Source organism: Pipistrellus hanaki, assembly GCF_964339955.1.
Source record: "Pipistrellus hanaki genome assembly, chromosome: 11".
NCBI lineage: Eukaryota > Metazoa > Chordata > Mammalia > Chiroptera > Vespertilionidae > Pipistrellus > Pipistrellus hanaki.
Genome location: NC_140513.1, coordinates 52617454 through 52640007, shown reverse-complemented (window position 1 = coordinate 52640007; position 22554 = coordinate 52617454). Strand labels below are relative to the sequence as shown.

Here is a 22554-nt window from a genome sequence, read left to right as displayed (position 1 = left end):
TGTCTAAAGTCAGGAAAAAAGAAAGGAGAGTGGTTCACACACAGGTTAGCAATGGCTGAGGATTCTAAGCCTCCTTCTTGACACTGTTGTGGATGAGTGTGAGTTTGTAAAATTCCAAAAGCAGAGAGCACCACCATTCCACACTAATGACAAAGAGCAAGCTAGTAAACACAAAAGCCCATCTATTCTATTGGTAGGTGGCTGTTAGAATAATATAAATTATTTTCTCTAAAGAACTATGATACCATAGGATGACATTATTATGTAGTGTTAGTCCTGAAAGACTCTAAACTCCCTTCTTTCCTTCTTGTTTACCTCGTGATCTTTCTGCTACTAAGATGCTGTCCTGTCAGGGAACAGGAGGTTGGCCACCAGTTTGGAAGAACGCACATGAAATACTCCCTGAGAAGAAGTAATGATAACTAACTGTCCTAGAACCTACAGTCCCCATAAGAGAAAATTTCTGGAGGACATTGTCATAGAGTTAGCTGGGTCTGGTTTGCCTTTGGTCACATTCTCATCCTGTCTTGGATTTTGACCCCTGGGAGGGCTGAGTGGCCATGGATCACCCATATTTAAGAGAAGCCCATTTACAAATGCCAAATGATTTTTTATTCAGAAAATACATAAACACCCTCTGTCCTCTTCTTCCCCAAAATTTCTTATCACTTGCTAATATGTTAAAATCTGTGAACATCTGCTTGAGTGATTGGCAATTTTAAAACTCCCTCATCTGAAAGGAAGACTTTCTCTACAGGTGATTTGCATAGTAAGATGTATATGTCTCTTTGTTTTTCATAGGAAGAGGACTTTCATCATCTTTTTCCTCTCTTCCTCTGAGAATAGTGGCCACTGATTGCCAAAGTTTGTCTTATATTTTATCAGAAAGGTGAAATGTACATGTTTGATCTTCAAGGTGTAGGAAAGGTGATTTTGCTCCATGAATAAATTTTAAAACAAAATAATATTTGCTGTGGGTGATATATAAATAAATATGAGCAGTCATTGGTACCAAGTGCAAACCTTCCCTTTGATTGCTAGTTAAATCCATCCAGATTTAAACATGTAAACTTCTTGATTTATATGGAGTAGGACATCTGTATTTGGTTTATTAAAATGTGCTGATGTCTCCAGAACTAAATTTGTTCACGTGCAGGCCTCTGGGTAGCTGTAGCTAAAAAGCAGAGATGTATAGTTTTTGCTTGCCTTATTACCTGACTTCCAGCCCTGTACAGGTGTGCAGGAATAAATTAACATGAGCTACCTCTGAAGAGCCACTGCATAGATTAACAACAGAGGTGAAGATGCGAAAACATGCTACCTGCCTCCTGTTATCACCTTCTCAGCAGCAGCATCCATTTTTCCCCATCATTCCCCCAGCTTGGAAACTTATAGAGAACTTTTCTAAGGAGAGATTTTCAATAAATACTCTTGATTCTACTAGGTAATACCTCCCAGAAATGAGCCACTTAGCACCAATTCAAGATAACTATTAGTATATTTGCCCTAATATAATTAGCTGTCAACTACAGTATGAAATCCTCTCCAAATGCAAAAGAGAGCATTTTAAGGTATCAGCCATTTATTTCATTTCCTATACATTTGCCAATCAAACTGCAATTCTCCTTTTCCACAGTTCTTTCATGAAGCGAAGTGGTGCAGCTCCTCTGACTTCTAAATGTTAAGGAAGCGATTTTTCCCCCGTGTTACTCTGTTTGGTTTCACAGTAGAGCCAACGGATCAATAGGTCTTTTGTACTTATTTCCATTACCTTCCATCAAAGGCAAACAAACAAAATAAATCCCCCTCTGAGTAATTGCTGTTTGTGCCCTCCTCAAGCGAAACTTTGGTAGTAAGATAAACTCCGGTGTCATTCCTGTCTCTGGGGTTCCTTTTATACACGAGAGAGGAGCAGGGAGCAAAGCAGTCTCCTGGTGTCACGGGGAGAGACTCTGTCAAGCCGAAAGTGAGCCTCCTATCTTCCTAATGACCTCCTGCTGGCCCCGCTGGATGTAAGACAAGCTCATTTAAGCCTCTGCTGACCTTTCCCTCCTCCGATCCCATGACTGCACCAGTCACTTCCACCAAACCGCTGCCTACCAACTAGACAGCAAAGCCTAGTGGCAGGAGAGTGCTTCCTTTTCATGATAACAAAGAGATTTTTACAAATTTCTATGGATGGGGGTTACATGAAATCTCTCGTGGCCACGTAACTTCCATTGCACAAACCTAATGCTTCTCTACGCTCCTTATTCCTACCTCCCCTCCAAAGGAACAAGCTACACCTCTTGGGAGCATTGTCTTGAGCATTTAGGGCAGGATGCACATGCTGGATGTACAGGCAGCATTTTTCATGCCGAGACCATTGTGAAAGGGTCATCTCCCTGATTTCTACCTCTCTTAGGTCCACCCCCATCTCTGAACCTCTGGTAGTCTGCATTGATCTGAATCTTTCTCAAAAATAATTATTCGAGATATTCGTTTTTTGTAGATAATATTTTTAAAAAATATATAGGCCCTCTCACCCCAGGAAGCAGGCTGTAAGACTGCACAAGGTATATTAACATTCTCTTGTATCAAACCTGGTAAAAAATGGTTCTCTCCTAGGTAAAAAACTCCTACCAGCTCCCTCTCGCTGTCAGTGTTCAGTTGTTGTGCTAAGAAGAGGGGAGACTTCTATCTCGGTTGAAATTTCATAGTGAAGGTTGGGCTTCAGCATTTCTTTCTTCTTCTTTTTTTTAATCCTCAGAAATCATTTCATGTTTTTGCTGTAAGACTGCCACAAGCTTCAAATCAGTGAACGTGGCCGAGTATGAAAGGAGTCTACACTTTCCAAAAAAATGTCATAGGAAAGGGACTTAGTAACTTTGGTTCTTGAGTGACAAGATGGGTGTGTATGTGTGCACCTGCGTGTGTGAGAAAGAAGCAGGCCAAGAAAAGAGAAAGAAAGAGTACTTTTTAGGAAAGGACAATTTTTCTTCAGTTATTTAACATAAAACTACTCTTTTAAAAAATACCTAGATTTTATGTCCTAATGCAAGCTGCTTGAATTAAAACAGGAGTTGTAAATTCCTGGTAAAAAGCTGTTATGCCTGAAGTGTTAGTGATCGTAACTCTAGTATTTTATGGAGTTTATTACTTCTTTTATTAACTAGGAGGAAAAATGTTACCCACTTCTACTTTAATTCTTTTTCTTGCTTGCTCTAATTATTTTGACTTTACCTTAGGAAAAGAAAAAAAAAAAAGCCAAGTGTTGCTAACAGAACATATGTAAGTGATGCCTCAATTTTTCTATTGCATAGATCAGTCTGATTTATTACCAGCTGCCCAAAAATTATGCTAACACTCTAATCTAAATACAACCCCAAAATGTATATGTGTGTTTTCACATGAACATCCTCATAAATAAGAATATCAGAAGACAAATCATCCTTAATTGCTAGAATAGACATTTTTATCTTGGAAGGTAACATAGGAGGTTATGTTATCACATTGATGGGAAATAACAAGATTTTCTACATACAAGAAGACAGATTTGGGCAGTGAGAACAACAGACCTGCAGAAGGAAGCCCCTCCCGTGTGATGGCCAGCCGAGGGGAGCCGCTCGAACCCGGCTGCCGTCTTAGTCTGCTCTGTCACCGCGGGGGCACTGGTGGGTCAGTCCACTCACTAGTAATTGTGTTTTACAGACTTCTAAAGCAATTGGCTCAGTCAGTCCCAATTCAATAAAAGTGGAGAGCAAGAGAGAGAGCACTTTTGTTCTATTTTTTACTTGAAATTATTTCATTCAGCAGTCTGTCTTTTTTATTACCAGGACTTGACATTAGCACTCCAAGCTATATTAGCATCCATTTCAGCAGTTCAGTAATGGTATTAAAAAAACACTTAACTTCAATGGTGAATGGTTGTATGACAGTGCCATAAAAAATCCACATTAAAAAAAAAAAAAAAACTCATGTATTTGTCCCAGCAAATTATTGTTCACTTGTTTAACCACTTCAAAACTATGTTCTCGTGATGGGCAGTCACGAGGACCTTCTTGTTCTCCGAATCAGCCAATGGGGGAGCTCTGTGGATTAGAGAATTGGGGGGAAGAGGAAAGGGAAGTGCAGTGGGAAGAGGGTGGGTAAAAATGCTGTTTACCCTGCAGTTAGATTACCTCCCATTCATCAGCAGAGATGGAATTGGCAACCTCCGAGCACCCAAGGTGAAATTCTTGGATCCTCATGCATGGCTGGGATTTGATTTTGAACCCAACCCTCTCCAAACTTGGGAGCAAAGCCTAACTACTTTGGCACTGCAGCGAGCTCATAAATGACTACATTAGGTTCTAAATTTTGATTAAACATTCAGTAATTAATCAATGGTAGACACGAAGCAGTTGGCAAGGTCCAGAGCTGCAAAATGTTTAAGACATAAAACATTACGAAGTAATTAGAATATGCTCCTTCAAGAGAAGGATTGCCTTCAATAAAGAGGTAAATGATAGCATCCTGTTTATTGTGTAGGCAGCCGGAGCAATATGATAAACTGCTGGAGATACACATATCAGTAATCATCCGCATTATTAGTGCCATTAATCATAATTCCAAAAATATGACAGCAGCAGCCAACTTTTTGACCGATTTCGCTTCTGCCTGTCGGCCATTATGACTTCGCTAATAGTCTGCGCAGCTCCTGTGCGTGGCAGTTTGCATTGAGAATGGAAGGTTAATTATATTTGAGCTGCTGATTTCCTCTCTCCTTGGAAAAGGCTTAGCACTTTGACAATCCCTGGAGCTCTCTGTTGTTAAACCAGTAAAAGTACTTTATTGAAATTTTCTCTGTTGGTCAGGAATGAGGAGATGTTTGAAATGAGATGGAAGCGCCAGGCTGGGATAGCTGCTAATGTTTCTTACTCCAGAGTGATCCTTGGACAGCAACCTGAACCCAGTGGTTTCTTTAGATCACTTTGCACTCTCATTTCTCTTCTGCAGACAGGTAAACATTTCAGCACTGCGTAGTGATACACTAGGGCAGTGGTCGGCAAGCTCATTAGTCAACAGAGCCAGATAGCAACAGAACAACTATTGAAATTTCTTTTGGGAGCCAAATTTTTAAAACTTAAACTTCTTCTAATACCACTTCTTCAAAAGAGACTCGCCCAGGCCATGGTATTTTGTGGAAGAGCCACACTCAAGGGGCCAGAGAGCCGCATGTGGCTTGTGTGCTGTAATTTGTTGACACTCCACTAGGGAATCCTATAATATAAGATTAGAGATAGTCTCAATTATATATATATATATATATATATATATATATATATATATATATAGGACTAAGAAGTTGAGGGGGTAGTTTAGAATATTGGGAGAAATAACCGACTCTTTCATATAAAATTCTGCTTCAGCTGTACTTGTGGGAATGAAAAGTTAAAAGTTTTTTTTACAAAAATCAACAGAATGTTTCTAAAAATCAAGTGTTTAGTAGCATAGGTGCATTGCTGGTTGGAAGTTTTCATGTTTCTGCTGAAAATTTTAACATCATTTAACCAAAGACAAAAATTAGATTTTGTGCATTGTTTTTGTTCATGTACCGTACATACCAGTTCATTTTCAACATAGAATGAATTCTAGATGAGGCTATAGCTAACTAATAATATCATCTACAAATTCTCTCCCCTGTCTTAGGGAACTCATACATTACTACTGTTATTGTTTTTTTGTGAAAGATCATAATTTAATCATGTTAATGATATAAGACATTTTGAATATTTTTAGTATTTCCAATTTCTTCCCAGTGTCAGAAAGAAATTGATGTTCCATGTTGTACACATTAGAAAAGAAAGCTAAAGTTTTAAAATGGCAGAAATGTTTGAAAATCAAGAGGGAAAAAATGCATTTCTATTTTGGGAATATGTCTTCAGACTATATAAGTCAGACTGTAAAGCAAGGAATGGAAGACTTGAGAGTTAGTCCATCCAGAGTAAACATAAAATTCAAAAATTTACCTAGGATATAAATCCTTAACAAGATGCCAGCATTCTTGGCTTGGCTTTTTCTTACCAACAGAAATAGTAAACTGAGCACCATATGAACTGCCTGGTTGAGAAAACGCTGTGAAAACATCATCCTGTTCACACTAACAGTGTCTCACATTCCAGTGCAACAGGTACCTATCGAATCATCAGGGCCCTTGAGAAGGCTCCATGCATCACATACAACTCAAAAGTAAAATGGCTAGGGAATAGACAGGGGCGGTTGGATGTTAATACTACCCTTCGCCTGAGCATCCCACATGCTCATTTCCTTCTCTCTATCTGCTCTCCCCAAATGCCATCACAACATCAACATTTTTTATGCATTCCACAGCAATGACAAATTGTTTTCTAACTGTAGCGCCAGATTTCGTATGCAAAAGACACGTTTGCCTCTGCCAACAGACCAATAATTCTCACTAACATCTTCAGCGCTACAACATTTATAAAGTTGCAAAGTGGAGTAAACAAACCATCTGTTTGGCTTTTCCGTGTGTGTCACGCTTTCTTATTAGCATATTACGATTCATTTAGTAAACAAATTCGGTGATTTCATTCATGTCAAAGTTAGGTCAGAAGCTTGGAGATGATTAACATTCCTGGGACCCGCACATTAATACATTGCTTCCTCGGCAAAGTTAAATGGCTTCTCGGGAGAATCGCCCCTTGTTGACAAGATGAGACTGTCAATTTTGTTTGCCTGCCACGTGAGGGGCCGTGAGGGGATGGCAGGTCTGAGAGAGGGAAGTCGTGTAGGCAGCATAATTCACTGCGAATTGAGAAAAGAAGTCTAATTCTGATAAATGGTCGACCCCAATACATCCTACCTGTTATTACAACAGACGTGCCGTATCTGTGCAGTAAATTAGCTAACCCCCTGAAGAGTTTGGTGGGAGCTTATCTTCAAGTGAATAATTTGAATGTAGTGGGAACTGTCTGCGTGACCGGTGTGGATGATTTGTTTTATATTGAAAGGGATGGAAGTGACTGGATTTCATACTTTTAATTTGCAAGAATTTGCTTAGCTTTTTTTTTTTTTTTTTTTTTTTTTACATCTTGCATTTAATATGTATTTCTTTATGTATTTTTTTAAATGTTATTCACTAGAATTTTACATTGAATTTTTTTTCCCTGATCTTAGGAATGGTTTTCAGATCTTATGGAGGGAATTTTTAAATAATAACCTATAAAACAGCAACTAGTTTTTTGTTTTTTGTTTTTTGTTTTTTTGCAGAAATGCATACTATCACACGACTGTAAGTATCCTGCCATTAACAAATGGCAATATAAAAATTTTGAGCAGTTAAGGACAACAGATAGTGTTATAGCAAGCCAGATAAGAAGAGAATTAAGTCGGGGCAAAATTAATTTTTCTTTTGCAATTTTGGATAGCAGATATACATTTCTAGCCAGGAATATTGTTGATTCAATATCCCACAGTACACTCCAACCTGGCATCTAGATTTTTCCAGATTGGATGTAAATGTACCTCTCTATCCCCATATATACATACTAGGATACACACACACACCATAGATGTACAGTCTACTTTCAGTCAGAGTACTTCCACTTAGCAGTTCAAAAAATAAGTTTGGTATTATGACCTCTCCTGTACAATATAGACCTCATTACTTTTTGCTTTTAAGGGTGATCTTAGTCTTCAGGAGGTTTTGGTAAACTCGAAGTATGGAAGGGGTCGGAAGCGTGCAGAGGGCCAGAGGGAACATTGTAATTGTAAGCATAGCCCCGAGTATAGGACTCCTTCACGCCCTAATTACATGGCAGTTCCTGGCACCACACCGCTGGGTTATCAATGGGGTCAAAATTACCCTCTGCTGTATTACCGTTGTATTTGCTTAAATATTCCTCTGTTACATGCTTCCAACCTTGGGATCATTGTTTCCTACAGTGCATTTTTGGGAAAGCTTCTTAAGACTCATGCATAATATTGATTGAAAGCAAATAAATGTACTTTTCAGTGTCTCCCATGTGCAAAGCAGTCCACTGCAAGAGACTAGAGGTCAAATCACATTTAGTTTGTGTTATTCTTGAAAGTGAGCATCTTGGAGCTGAATTTTGGACTACTCTTTTAATAAGCACTACTGTGTTCACTAAGACCAGATCCCTAATAATACCATAACCTTATCCTTTCTGCTGATGAACTCATCTTCTCTCTCTACCCCAGTTATTTATTTTTTTTCTGTGAGAGGAATTTGTCTCTGCATACTTCTATTGCCAACCTAATCAAAGCAAGCAGTAGAAACAGTTTTTTACACTGCTGTAACCTTATAATATATAAGTTCCAATACAGTCTGGAATTTTGTTAATGATTATTTCCCTCCTTTCTGGAGACAAACATTCAAAACCTAGATAAACCACCTCTCTTTCTAGAGAACTCAGCATTGGTTCCTTCATGGATTCTTCTTCCACTTCTTATATACAGCTGCATAGGGCTTCCTCTTCCTCTTCCTCTTCCTTTTCCTCTTCCTCTTCCTCTTCCCCTTCCCCTACAAGGTGGTCCTCCTAGGTCCAGAGCTCTGTGGTTTTCCTCCCATTTGGGGATCCTCTGTGCACAGCACCAGTTCTTCCTGTGCCTCTTCCGTCTTCCCTTCCTGTTTACCTCTTCACTTCTCTGACCCAAATAAACTTGAAAATTGCTGTTGGTCTTTGCATCTCTTCACCAGGACAGTATTTTGTGACAGTCCATTGCTTGGATTGATGATGCCAGAGTCTGACAATAGGTCTTTGTTAAAAGCGAGTGCTGCCTTTTGCCCATTCTCTGGAGGCCGAGCCTAACTCTGGAGGGACAGGATCAGCACTCTAAGAATTCTAAGTCTTTCTCCTTCTCCTGCTTTTCCTCTTACTACTCCAGTGATACTGTGTGAGTTTGTTAGAAAATCTCAAAAGCTCACTATGATGAGAGTCAGCTAGCAGGCTTGCCACAGCCCATCCTTCCTGTCCCCACTTCAAGTGTTTTGCATAAGGCATTTAGGAGGATTATTAAACAAAAATGGAATAAATTAAGAAATGAACATAAAAGAATCAATTCCCTTGAGCTGCGGTTGCGTAATGGAAATCGACTACCATGAATGAACCCGTGTACTGAAGTTACGAACAGTGGAGCTAATGCACTGCCATGAGTTCATCTTTATTATTGCATTACACCTGAATCAATTGATAAAGTAGCTTTTTTTTTAAGCGAAGGATGGCACTTAATTGAATAAAAGTCAATGTAATTATATTAGCAGAGGCCAACAGTACTGCTGACAGCGGAAAAGGGACACTGTTGAGCCGAGTGCCAGAGTGGGCCTACACATTTCTGCACATCGTTTGGCTGACAGATATTGAGGGCTGGTACACGGTCTAATTAGATTACAGGTTTCTATTGCTGTAAGTGAGAAATGAGGAGAAACATCTCTTCCTGGTAACGTATCGGTGGAGAGGTGCAATTTCACAAGTCATTTTAGAAAAGATATGTCCATCTGGGTGATCAGTGTGTCCTTTTGTCAATGTTAATTTATTCTTCCTCATTCAGAGTTTCTTTATGTGACGGCAGTCTTCTCAGCAGTGAATCTAGGAAGTGGTCACTGCAGATGTCTGAGAAGCAGCACAGAGTTCTAGATTGCAGTCATTTGCAAAATGTGTCCTTGTGAAATTAAGAAAGCAGGAGAGGGTGTTCAAGATAATAAACAAGATAATAAGCAGAGAAGTGTAGGATTCCATGAGCTGCTTATAGCTGGCAGATTGTTTTATCATCAGAGTAATAGTGCAAAGTGTAACTCTATTTCCACGTTGTTGTAATAACTCTGGTGGTGTCATGCCCATATGTCGCAGTAGGCATTTCCTGCACTCTGCTTAGCAACCTGCGCTTGGACAGATTATCTGCCATCTGACACCAAGAAACGGGGAGACTGTCAGAGCAGGGGCCCTGGGGGACAACTTCAGTTTATCATTCACCTATCTGCACCCTGCATGCACCTGTGTGGAGCTCATTTATGGATGACACTGATGCTGTGAATTTGTTTTATCTTAATTTGATTTATGATTTTTGGATTATGCAGCTGATCTAAAAATCATCAAGACAGCATATGTGATGATCGCTTATGACAGAAAATGATTTTGTGATCAGAACATTTTAAATCCCTGTATTGTTGTTTAAGTTTTTTTTAAAACCAGATGTCTAGAATGTGAATTTGTTTTCTCTCTCTCTCTCTCTTTCTCTCTCTTTCTCTCTCTCTCTGTCTCTCATTCTTGCTTTCTTTTGTGATCGATTTAGCAAAAGATTAGAAAGCTGATCTTATTGTCACAAGGTAAGCTCAGCCTTCCTAAGCGCAGTGTGGAGGGGGCTGTGCCCCGCTCCCCCTTCAAACCCAGAGTCCGATATATATTTATTGTCTTGTGTGGAAAGGTGGGGAAGTCTTTCTCACCTTTCTTGTCTCTGAGGCACATACCTCTCAACCACCTCTAAAAAAATATGTATTAGCCATGCTCTCGCCAAACGGAGTGACTCGCTTGGGTCTTCCATACTTCCTACTTAATAATTAAGGAGGACTGTTGAACTTGATGCTGGCTATTTTGGGCCATTTTGATTATCGCAACGACTTCTCCAAGACCTAGAGCTTCTGCCATCGTTGAGAAGCTCCCATGTATCTGTAATTTGCTTACCGGTTTGTCTTCTGGGAGGGTAGCCCTCCATTTAGGTACTTGTGAAGCCTGTGAGCCTTGGCAGGTGGAGAGAGGTATATGCCCAAGGGCACTCGGAAAATAAATGGGGGATGTAACCACAGAGGCGGTGCTTTCAGATGGATAACAACATATCAGGCTCTGGAAGTCATGGCATCCCTATAGATGTTCTGGGACAAATCCTACCTTTTTTTACACAAGCAAAGCGCTCAGTGAGTGGAGGAAAAGTTTTGCTTGTCTAAGAAATACGGATTCCACTGTTATACTATAGAGACTATATGTTATCATTATGCTTGATTGATTGATTGATTGATTGATTGATTTTGTAGTTATTGTGGGAATTTTGTTCTTTTTGTCCCTTTGGATTTCCTATTGTTTAATGTTATTTTTTTTAAGGTGGGTGGGTTTTATCTTTTCCAAAAAAGCAGTATATCTATTTTTCAACTTTAAAAATAATAATTAAATTTAAAAAGTTGAATTGCTTAATGAAAACTTTTCAACTCTGAAATGTAGCAACTTCTGAAAATTTTTCATTCTAAAATGTTTTACTGTTAGATTTAGCTGATATCCCAAATCAATCTGGGAAAAGGGATTTATGTTAAAAATTCTGTAGCCCTATTTCTAATTGCTAATGTACTCAGCTGATTTTTTTCCTACCTAAAACTTGAAGTGTGGGAAGGTGAGGGACAAGATTTCAATTTGTAGATTATATACTATCAATATTTTTTAAATGGGTCCTTTTTCAATAAAGTGTTTGTTGTATAAAAAAAAAAGTTTTCTGTTTTTGGGTAAATTTAAAATATTCCATTTTGACAAGCTGAAAGCTCCCATTCTTTTATCCCACTTAATTTCTGTTCTAAAACCTCTGCTATGAGATTGTCTGTTGCTGATGCTGCTACCTAGCAAAGCAAACAGAACAATCATTGAGAAAAAGGCGCATGGGTTCAACATTCGCCCTACCATTGAAGAATTTTTACTCTCTTATAAAAAATTATGTTAATGAAAAGCTCCCTTATTGCACTTCCCACCACCACTTACTCCCAAATCCTGAGGATGTGGGGGAAATGTTTGCTTTTATAATGGTGTAATTAGCAATGAATGTGCTTATTGGATGCCTAGCGAGAAGCCAAATGAATCCATTTTAAAATGTTCTCCTTTTTCTCCCCCTTCCCACCCGCTACCCACCCACTCCACCCCTCCTGTCCCCCCCTTCCCTCTTGTTTTCCTAGACACAGTGCCAACATAAACCTGCATCGGAAACTGTTGACCAAAGAACTCGATGACATGGGCCTGGACTCCTCGCAGCCCTCGCTCAGCAAGGACCTCCGGGATGAGTTTTTGATGAAGATCTACGGAGCCCAGCACCCGCTGGGGCTGGACGTCCGGGAAGAGGCCTCGTCCCCCGCGGGCACCGAGGACTCGCACCTGAACGGGTACGGGCGCGGCATGGCCGAGGACTACATGGTCCTGGACCTGAGCACCACCTCCAGCCTGCAGTCCAGCAGCAGCATCCACTCCTCCCGAGAGTCCGACGCGGGCAGCGACGAGGGCATCCTCCTGGACGACCTCGACGGGGCGAGTGACAGCGGGGAGTCCGCGCACAAGGCCGAGGCGCCCGCCCTGCCCGGCGGCCTCGGGGCCGACGTGCCGGGGTCCCTGATGTTCAACAGCTTGTCCGGGAGCAACGGCGGGATCATGTGCAACATCTGCCACAAGATGTACAGCAACAAGGGGACCCTGCGCGTGCACTACAAGACCGTGCACCTGCGGGAGATGCACAAGTGCAAGGTCCCCGGCTGCAACATGATGTTCTCCTCCGTGCGCAGCCGGAACCGGCACAGCCAGAACCCGAACCTCCACAAGAACATCCCCTTCGTGTCGGTAGATTAGTCTCGGGACGGACACCACCAATGCCAGCTCTCACCAGACGGCCTACATGTTTGAACTGCCATAGTCAGTGTGTGCTTGTGTACTTGTGTGTGTGTGTGTGTGTGTGTGTGTGTGTGTACACATGGATGTCTCTGTGCCTGCACACACACACACACACACACACACACACACACACACCTTTTCTTTTCTTTAGATATAAAAATGATAACACTAAGTGCTTTTGAATTTTTTTTCCTTTATAATTCTGGAAAAGGAAATTATATCATTTGGGGGGTGGAAACTTAGTATCCTTTAAAGACACACACACACACACACACACACACACATACACACAGTGTGCAAGTAGCCCACATTTTGATGGAACGATAATTCTTGGTCCTCTCCAAAGAGACAGTTTGTTGTACCCATGACTGTTGCCTGCAAAAAAAGAAAAAAAGAAAAGAAAAGAAAAGGGATAAAAAAAAAAAAAGGAACTTCTTAATAGTTGTCTTTTGTGAACTTTAAAGTTTTGAGAGAATCTTCAACTACAGCATGGCAGATTCACCTGTAAATATTTAGCCTCAGGAGGCTAATGATGTAAAACAATTGTATTGATGTTGTTTAACTCTTTTTGTTTAATTTTTACGTTACAACCAGCTGTTAGATAATGCAGGAAAAAAATAGTTTGCTGGCTAGCTCTACTCATTTATGTTAGCATTAATGCACATTTTTTTAAAAAAACAAACAAAAAACATGGTCTTGTTTTTACTACCTGCTAGATATAGTGATAAAGAGGTGCTGGCATGCTTTACAGCACAAATCTGATTTTTTAAACGTCCTGTACTAGTACATAAACCCCGTCATGCACTTTTTTCATACACTACAAGGGGATGTGTAATATCCATGCTTCTTTTTTACCCTTAAACTATTGCCATACTTTACATAAGTGTCTTTTTTTTTTTAACGAAAAAAAAAATTCACTTGCATAAAAATGGTCTGGTCAGTATAGGGCACAAATGCCAAACAAAAGTATTAATGTTAACACAAAACTGCCAACTTTGCACAAGTTTCCAGAAAAGAAAATACAATTAGTCACTCAACATAACCACAGGCCAATTTGTCGGCCACCAGAAAACCGCTCTAAAAAAAAAAAACAACAACACTTGGTGATTCTTTCAAGTGCCGAATGTTATTAGAATCAACATTGCATCCTTCTTGCTTATATGTTAAGTTACATAAAAGGAAAACAAAATTATGTGGTGTGAAACAGCCAAGGCATTTATTCTTTAGAGGCAGGATAATATTTCAGGATACAAAAGCCCAAATTACTCACTATGGAACAAAGCTGCATACAGTAGGCGAGTTGAGCATACATTTCCAAGGACCTAACCCGTATCCTTTAAAAAGAAAGAGAGAGTCGGAGCTGGGCTGGGCTGTTGTATGGCTGGCTGATTTGTTGCAAGTTCTTCAGTAGCGCTGTGACTCAGGCTCCTTTGATAGGCAAAATCAAAAGGCGTTGAACAGCAGCCGCACTCGGAAGCTTTGAAAACATGTGCTGAACTTGAATTGAGCAACACTCCCTTCTGAAAAGCCAGAGAACGGGGGTTTAACACGGGATCTCTCACTGGTTAGTGTTTTGTGTTTCTCTGCGCGATTTGTCACAGAGAAATGAAAACAAGCCTAAAACCAAGCAATTGAGAGTGAGAAAGAGGGGGTGGTGGGGGAGGGAGGTGGAGGGGAGATGATTCTCCAAACCTGTTTTGTTTTGTTTTGTTTTGTTTCTGATGTTTACACATGTTGCCTGAGCTGGTTAACCACATCGGCAGCCTCGGCTACCACAACATACTGACTAAATGATGATATTTACTCAAGTTCAGTCTGCAGCCAAAGCCATTAGGGTGTGCATTGCAGACTGTGTTTTGTTGTCTTTTTTTTTTTTTTTTCTGTTTTTCTTAAGTGAAGGGGTGGGGGAAGATAAACAGGGAATAGATTGTCAAACAGTACACAGTAATTTCAAGAGAATGTATTTCTTTTCTGCATTTAATGGCCTCAAACATTTCTCACCAATCTAAATGTTAGAAATACCTACCCCTTTGTTTTAACTTTTGCATTTCATTTCCATTTTTCATATGTTTTGTAATTATTTTTTCTATGTTCACCATCATCATTCACTTCCGTTAAATTTGCCAAAGGAAACTGTTGATATGTTTCTGTTGTTATTATTCCTATAGGATTTATTGTACCTCACAGTATTTATTGTTTCCAAAAAAAAAAATAAGCATCATTAGTTGTGGATACAGTATTTTTGTTTGTGAAAAGTTCAGAAACAATAGCTTCTTAGAGATAAGCTAGACTTGTCTGCGAGCTTTATCTTTTCATCTCCTTCCCAGGATGCCATGGGGTTCATTTAGTTCTTCATTTGTTCCGCAGCGAGGAAAGACCAAAATTATTTGCAGTACAAAAGAAATCTTACTAAACACTATGTCTCTTAAATGACAAATGTTTACGGTAAAAAGCTGAGGAATTAATAATAACTGTTGTTGTTTTCTTGTATCTTTGGATTCCCCAAAGTCCTAATGGCTTTATTTTGGTGTTGTGTTAAATGGAATAGACAGAGATGTTTCCTTTTGTTTTATACCATATTAGACTCTGTACAGTATGTTTGTGAAAGATTGAACTAGAATAATGAAAGTTTGTTTGCAAACATGTTGGTCCTCTTAGCATTCTCTGTGTTGCGCTGTTGACCCATTTGACCAAGTGATTCCGTTCAAAAGGGTGGGTGGGGGGGTGTTTTTAGCATCCCAACAGGAGCTCACAGAAACACTAGCTTATTTTGGAGTGTGTGTAGGCAGAATTATACCCCTTTTTATGCAAATAACACATTTTATTTCAGTGATTTTTTTTTAAAGGTACACTCTTTTTGAACTCATCCTGTTGTACAGAATCAATGTTTAGTCTGTTTAATGTCAATGGAAAGGTCAGGTAGCCCTAATGAGTGAATTACAGAGCTGCCAGCAAAATGAACCAGGCTTAAAACTAATGTTTGTCCCTTGCCACAATCGGGCTAAGGTGAATAGCCAGGTAGAATAAGTCTAGATGCAGCGAGATTCCCAAAGTAGGAATTCCCTTGCCCGGGAACATGAAAGAGCTCCATGACATTTTGTCAGAGAAATGGCAATGAATTCTGGAGAACTCACCCTGCTTAAATATCTTCCCAAATTGCTACTGCTTTTGTGCCTCCAATGCCCAAATGGAATGGTGGCCTTCTAAATGGGTGAATCACATTTTCCAGTGCAAAGCCGATTTGCCTAAAAGGGACAAGGGGGAGTGGACAGAAGTGGTACATAACAGGTACAAGCATGAAACATACTGTTTTTAGTCCTGAAGTGTTGCTTGTTTAGGGTGTGTGCCTGCGTGCAATGTTTTAACTCACCTATAAGTCTAGGTAAGAGGTGATCCCAAGGCTTATTTGCAAGCAGGAAGGATAGAGAGATCAGCATATTAATCATTGAGCCCTTCATCTTTGCCCATTCCTACTCATTTGCTTTTTCACAGGAGATTCCTGCTGTGCAATGATTTCTCTCTAGCTGCATCCATTCTGTGCTGGCTAAAAATGAATGGTGACTCTGGTTTTCATCCAAGCGGCTTTTCCCCATTTGATTGGTTTTAACCAGACTTTTGTCACAGGTACAAAATTAGGAAGTATTATGAATGTGCATGTTCAGTAGGCGATGCTTAAATTCCTATTCTGATGGTTTTAAACTACGCTTTTGTAAATACCAGAAACGCTTATTCTACTTTAGGGACTATCTGCATGCTGTGGAGGGGGATGACAAAGAGCAGGAAAAGGGATAGGCAATAAGTAATTTGGTTTTTAAAACGTGATAAAAAGTTTGACACACTGTTCTGCCATCAATTGTATTGAAATAATTCAACCCAATGTAATGCATTTCAGGTCATAGTCCAGCCACCCCGTTCATCCTGACACCTTTTACAGGTTTACAGGTGTTAATATTTTCCTTCTGGCTATGATAAACATCTGTTTTTGAAAACGTTTTTAACACAAGGGTGCCACTGACTTTGTAGTGTATGATTCCTTTGATTGTAAATTTCCAGGCCCTTTCCGTAAGAGGCCAATGGCACTTAACTAGTTAACAGCCCTGTTAGTGTATACATTGCTCTTAAAAAAAAAAAAAAAAAAAAAAAAAAAAGACTATACCAAGAATGGGCTGTTCCAGAGGCATTCTCCTCATTTTACTCAGGAGAAACCATGCATTAGGTTCTCACCAAATAAAATAAATGTGACCTTTTGTTCCCCATCCTCTCTGTACACACCCCAGATGTGTGCCAAGCAAATGAGAAGGGGAGCCCTTGGCAATTAGAACATAAAGAAGCCGGTAACCAGATTGAGACGGACGTGCTGCTAACTGCGAACAGTTGACCTGAGCAGTCTTAACTTGTACGTGGACTGTTAGTGTTGAGTTAGATTGACTAACAGAGTAAATAAAATTCAACTGTAATAAGACACGCTACATCTGCTCTCGTAAAGAAACAAATCACCCAGAAAAACCTTACATTCTTTCTATCAACACGCTCCTTTTCTCAAGAACTCCCTTTTTAAAATTCCGACTAACAAATTTCATTTTAAAAAAATAATAATAACACATTCCCCAGAACTCAGAATATTTATTAAAGGATTTTGGTTTTTCCTTCTCAATTCTTTGTGTTACTTTTTTTTTTTTTTTTAATGGGGAGGGTCTCCACAAGTAAGGAGGACAAGAAAAGGCAGGTGGCATGGAGACTGGAAGAAAACCAGAGGCCCAGTGAGTGAGGCACACTGAGGAGGGGAGGCGCCCTCCCTGCTCGGAGGGGAGCTGAAAAAGAAACAGTAAATGCACTGAAAGTGTTTGTGCAAGTGTGGTGCAATCTGCCTCGCAGTGGCTGGGGTCGTGCTGATGCTGCGCCCTGCCTGGGACAGCTCAAGGTCCTTAGGGCCAGGAGAGCCAACAAGGCAATCATGCAGGGTTTTTTCTTACTCTTTTTTTTTTTTTTTTTTTTTTTTAGTGTGAAGTGATGCGAGAGTCCCTTAGGAAGCAAAAGGATGCTATGGGTCCACCTAGGTCAGTGGTCAGCAAACTGTGGCTTGAGTGTGGCTCTTCCACAAAATACCACGTGCGGGTGCATACGTACAGTGTGATTGAAACTTTGTGGCCCATGTGCAAAAGTCAGTTTCCAGCTCTCAAAAGCAATTTCAGTGGTTGTACCATTGATATTTGGCTCTGTTGACTAATGAGTTTGCCAACCACTGACCTAGGTTATAGTAATGGCCGGTGGTCAAGCCTCGTGCTGGCTGTGATGAGTAGAAGTGAGTGGTAGCCAGCGGGATCTGTTCTTTTCCATCACTGCTTTTGCTCGCCCCCATAGCTATGATTGCATTGCTACTTGGCTAAAGTTCTCTTGATCAAAATGTGAGCTCATTTACCTTCCTGCAAAACATCCAGCTAGCTTCTCTGTCTTCACGTCATCCGGCAAAGCTGAACTACGTGTTGTAGTCTTACTTGTGCTAATATTAAGGCCACATCTGATCCGTCCCAGATTCATTGTCATAATTCCTGTAGTTGGAGAGTGGCTCACCATAAATGCTCACTTTCCATTAGAATTGTGTAAATCCAGCTGGACGTGAGCAGCGCGTTCATGTACCATCGCTCTTGCCCAGACACCCATCCATCCCAGGGCTCTGTCATCCTTATCCTCACATCTTGCACAGAATCATGTGGTCATTCAGCAATAGCTGGACATCAGTACTGTCTTTTTGGCATTTGTTGAAAAATCCAAATGCCTAATAACAGGGAGTTACAAACGAGGCATTTTTACAAGTACACTGAATTGGATCAGCTTTATTGTTCATTATGATGCTATATATATATTTTGAAGCAACGTACTATAGTTGTCATAAAACTATCTTTATTCTTCTTCTCTAAAGCATTGTTATAAATTCATTTGACCTTTACGGGGAAAAAAATCTTTTCTATACAGACTCTCTAGACAAGGTTCGGTTTGTAACAAATAATGGACCATTACAAAGGAGGAAGGGGAAAGCCTGGGCTGAGCAGCGAAAAGCTTCGGTTCAATTTCACCTCATATCTTTCTAATAACTTACTTGTCACTTTATTACCTTCCAGTAATGTGAACGCTGCTGACAAGACTGTCACACTAACAGCAGACAACACCCTCTCCGCTCCAGCCCCAGCTCCCCTGGCTACTTACTGCCCTGGCCCTGAAGGGACACAAACTAATAGTGTGCTTTCCAGTTCAGCACTTGGCCATCAAATATAAAAGGATGCGTAATTGCCTGTTTATCCCTTGTGAAGGGGAAATTGAGTACAAGGGCTAGGCTTTCCCACTGAGTTCCCTGAGGTACACACTCACTATCAGTCAGTCTCTCTCTCTCTCTCCCTCCCTCTCTCTCTCTCTCTCTCTCTCTCTCTCTCTCTCTCTCTCTCTCTCTCTCTCTCTCCCACCCCCTCCGCCACCTCTCTCTCCCCTCCCACCACTTAGATCCGTAGCACAAAACTGCATCTTTGGTAAGCCCAGGGCTGCCTCTAGATGCCCTCTCCAGCCATCATGACTTCTGAAATAAAGGGCCAGTAGAGAGATGCTGGCTATGACAGCATGCTTTGCATCTTTGGAACTTGAATATTGCAACTGCACACCCATCCATTTGGGGAGAACTGGGCATGGCCCTGTGATTTCCCACAAGGGAAGCCTTACAATATATTTCTCCCCCTTCAGAAAGTTCACATTTTAAGCAAATGGTTGTGCGTGATGGTAAAGAAAAGCACTTGTTTTTTTAGCGTTGGCATCCAAACATTGTTTAACATGTATAGATGTATCTCTCAATGAAAACCTCCAAACCCATAGTGTGATAGTGTGACATGGCAGATTAACCTTCATTTTTTTAAACTGGATTGACAATCTAAAATAAATAAATAAAGGCATGGGGGTTTTAGTCTAATCACTAAAACAGAGACTACCCTATTCCTAAAAGTTAAATTCCCCACTTTGGGAGAAGTTTTGCAAGTATAAGTACAATGAGCTTTACAAAAATCAAGTGACGAGGGGACAAAAGGTACTGAGGAAAAGCACGTGGAAATGTTATATTCCAAAATACCTTGAGCCCAAGTAACCTGGAGGCATTGTATTGGCTGCTACCTCTGCATACTGAACTACACGGAGGATGGTTGACACGTGGCTGATTAGTGGCTAAATTAAGTGCAAAGTGTATTTGTGACCTTCGATATGGAGCTTGGGGACCCCACACTTCCTTCCAGCTCCCCCTTAGCCAGTCTGGCAGATGCTGTGGACCCGGCTGCTACAGTCACATTGCAAATATTTTTGTCAACCGAGTAAGACTCTTGTAGGTGTCGTCTTTGATGTGAACTTATGGCAAGAGAGAAACGAAGCATATTTAGAGGTAGACACCTTCACAGGTCTGATTGGACCAACCTGTGCTGAGCAGGTTCACGAACCAGTCTGGGCACTGGGAAGAAAGCACTTTGAGCAAAGAATCTCGGTGTCAGGGAAAAGTAATTGGCCTGAGATGTTTTTTAAGTTTCTCTAGGATGTGTATGTTACAATCGTTTCTCAAACACCGTATTAGAATCTTCCAGTAAAAATCAGTTGCCAAAATTGCACAGATTCTGCTAAATAGCAGCATTTCTCCCTCTAAATAACAGGGATACGGACATTTCTAAGTTTTTTAATGCTTTTTTTTTAGCTTCTTTTTTTTCTTAAAGAACCCTTGAAGAGAAGGAAAAACCGATAAAGGTATTTTAACAGAAATGGAGAGACATAGATAGTATAAAAATATATTTCTTGAAGAGAGTATCTAAGTGCTATACCAAGACTTTATAAGGCTTCCTGTTGCCAAATGTGATGTTGAAATAATGCACAAGGAAGATGGCAGATGGCAAATCAATCCATTATTACCCAGCTCTGCCCACGTCTGTTAGGGAACTCTAGGATTGAGGTGACTCGGGAGACCCTGGAGATGTGAGAGGTCCACTCATCATTTTCCAAAAACAGGGTGGGGAAGGGTAGGGAGGAAAGCCCTGCCCTCTTGGTAGGCCCCTGCATGGTGCCCTGACCTGGCCCTTGTTTCAGTGGGAAACAGAGCCTTCGATATGGAGAAGGCTACCCGCCAGAGAATCAGGCCACCGCCGCCAGGAGAAGCATTGATTCATGAGGTGCAATGCTCTTGAACTCCCAGACGATGTGCTGAGTTCATCAGTTCACTTAAGATGTACACACCAAGGCTGATGGTTTGTTTTTCCTTCACCTGGTACTCCATTTGGAGCGGTTTTGCATGTCTTTGTACAGAGTAACCCATTCCTCTCATTGCCTATCTTAATCTCCCCTGACCTTTGCATTATCTTTCCGCTGCACCCTTTGCTCTTCTGAGCTCACCCATCCCCTTAAAAAAAAAATCTTTTCTGAAGCCGGAAGGTGGAACACGCCTTCATCCCGATGCTGATTGCTTTGGAAACATTTGTGTTCTACCCTGCCCAGGGTTTACAGAAGGCGAATTAAGTGAATGAGATTATATATTGCCCAATACGGAAGAGTTATAATATATGGTGCACTTGCTTTCCTGTGCAAACTTTGGTTCAGCGGCCCTGGGGAGAAACCGTAGCATTTTCCTAGCAATGCCAGTGTGAAAAGTGCGGGAGAGCTCCAATGAGAGGAGGTAAGGGTCAATGGGGGGGAGAAGGGAGACCCCAGGAAGCTTCTGTCTGTGGTGTCTGGGCCTTTCCTCCGAGGTGGAAGGGAGCCGGAGCTGTGGGGAAGAAAGCTGTCTGTTTTCTCTGCTGATCACGGGTGGGGGTCCTTTCAGAACTAGCGACCTCCCTCACCCAGGTGGGAGGACACTCACCTTTCTTCCCCGCCCCACCGCACTGGCCTGTCTCCGTGACAGAAACATTTGATCCAGCCTGCACATTGGACTGCAGAGGTGGCCAAAGGGAACGGAAATATCTTGAGGAAAAGGGAGTTTTCACCAAGATATGTCTCCTCCCTCCCCCAGAGTTTGGGGGTTTCTGCTTTTTTTCGTTTTTGTGTCATGCTCATCTGCATCAGACCGGTCTCACCTGCTAAGCCTGTGGGGGCACCAGAGTCTGCACCATGAGAGGTGGCAGCACCGAGGGATGGGGACCGCTCATTTCCCTGGTCGCATCGTCGTGACGTCGGTAGCTTCATAAATACTGTCTATACCTTGAACAATGGTTTTTGTTTTGTTTTTGTTTTTTTATCAGTAGTCTAAGGGAATTAAAAGTTTTTATTTGCTACTTCCTTTGTTGTATTTTCTGTACTATAACTGTCTACGGTATGTCTTTTGCATAAAATGCATAAGGGTTTGGGGATGTAAATGGAATTTTATTCATATTTTGTCCAAATACCTCTTGTAATTTGTATCAAAATTCTTGTACAATTTTTATATTAAAGATTTATCAGTCACTGATCTTTTTGTACCTTCTTGATTTGAAGAAACCTCAACAAACTCCCAAGAGACCTTTACAAAATACACCTGGGAACACATCAGCTCACATGGTAATTTACCTATGGAAACACGCTTGCTGGGAAGTTCAGAGTCAATCCACTATGGGGACTAAATTCTGGTTTATTTCATATACTTCTTAGAAATATCAAACGTCTCTCTTGCTCAGAAGGCAACTCTGAGTCAGGGCTACACCCATCCCAGCCAGTCCCGATGGCGCCTTGCAAACACCGACCTGAGTCCTTCCTCGCCAGATGATCCTTTGGGGCTGCCTGTTCTGTGTCTCCCCAGAACCCCTCTCCCGGAGCCTTTGCCCACACTCTGTTAAGGAAAGGAAGACCAGGGAGGAGCTTGGGTACCTTTGCACCTCCGCTTTCTGCAAATAGGCCTCCTCCCCGCTCCCCACCCTGTGACATGCGTGGACAGCAGCCC

At 41.1% G+C, this 22554-nt stretch overlaps 1 protein-coding gene across 19 annotated transcripts in view; it reads left to right on the top strand.

Moving 5' to 3' along the window:
* The window catches only part of BNC2 (basonuclin zinc finger protein 2), a 427699-nt gene extending 405613 nt beyond the window's left edge, over nt 1-22086 (top strand). For 12 of the 19 annotated variants that reach the window (XM_084898228.1, XM_084898224.1, XM_084898239.1 and 9 more), the window contains one exon: nt 11930-22086. In XM_084898228.1, the coding sequence (XP_084754354.1) occupies nt 11930-12590 (661 nt within the window). In that variant the 3' untranslated portion in view covers nt 12591-22086. Of the gene's footprint in view, nt 1-10293; nt 10328-11929 lie in introns of all 19 variants that reach the window. The other 7 variants (XM_084898234.1, XM_084898230.1, XM_084898237.1 and 4 more) reach the window with 5 other exon arrangements.
* The last annotated feature ends 468 nt before the right edge of the window (nt 22087-22554 follow it).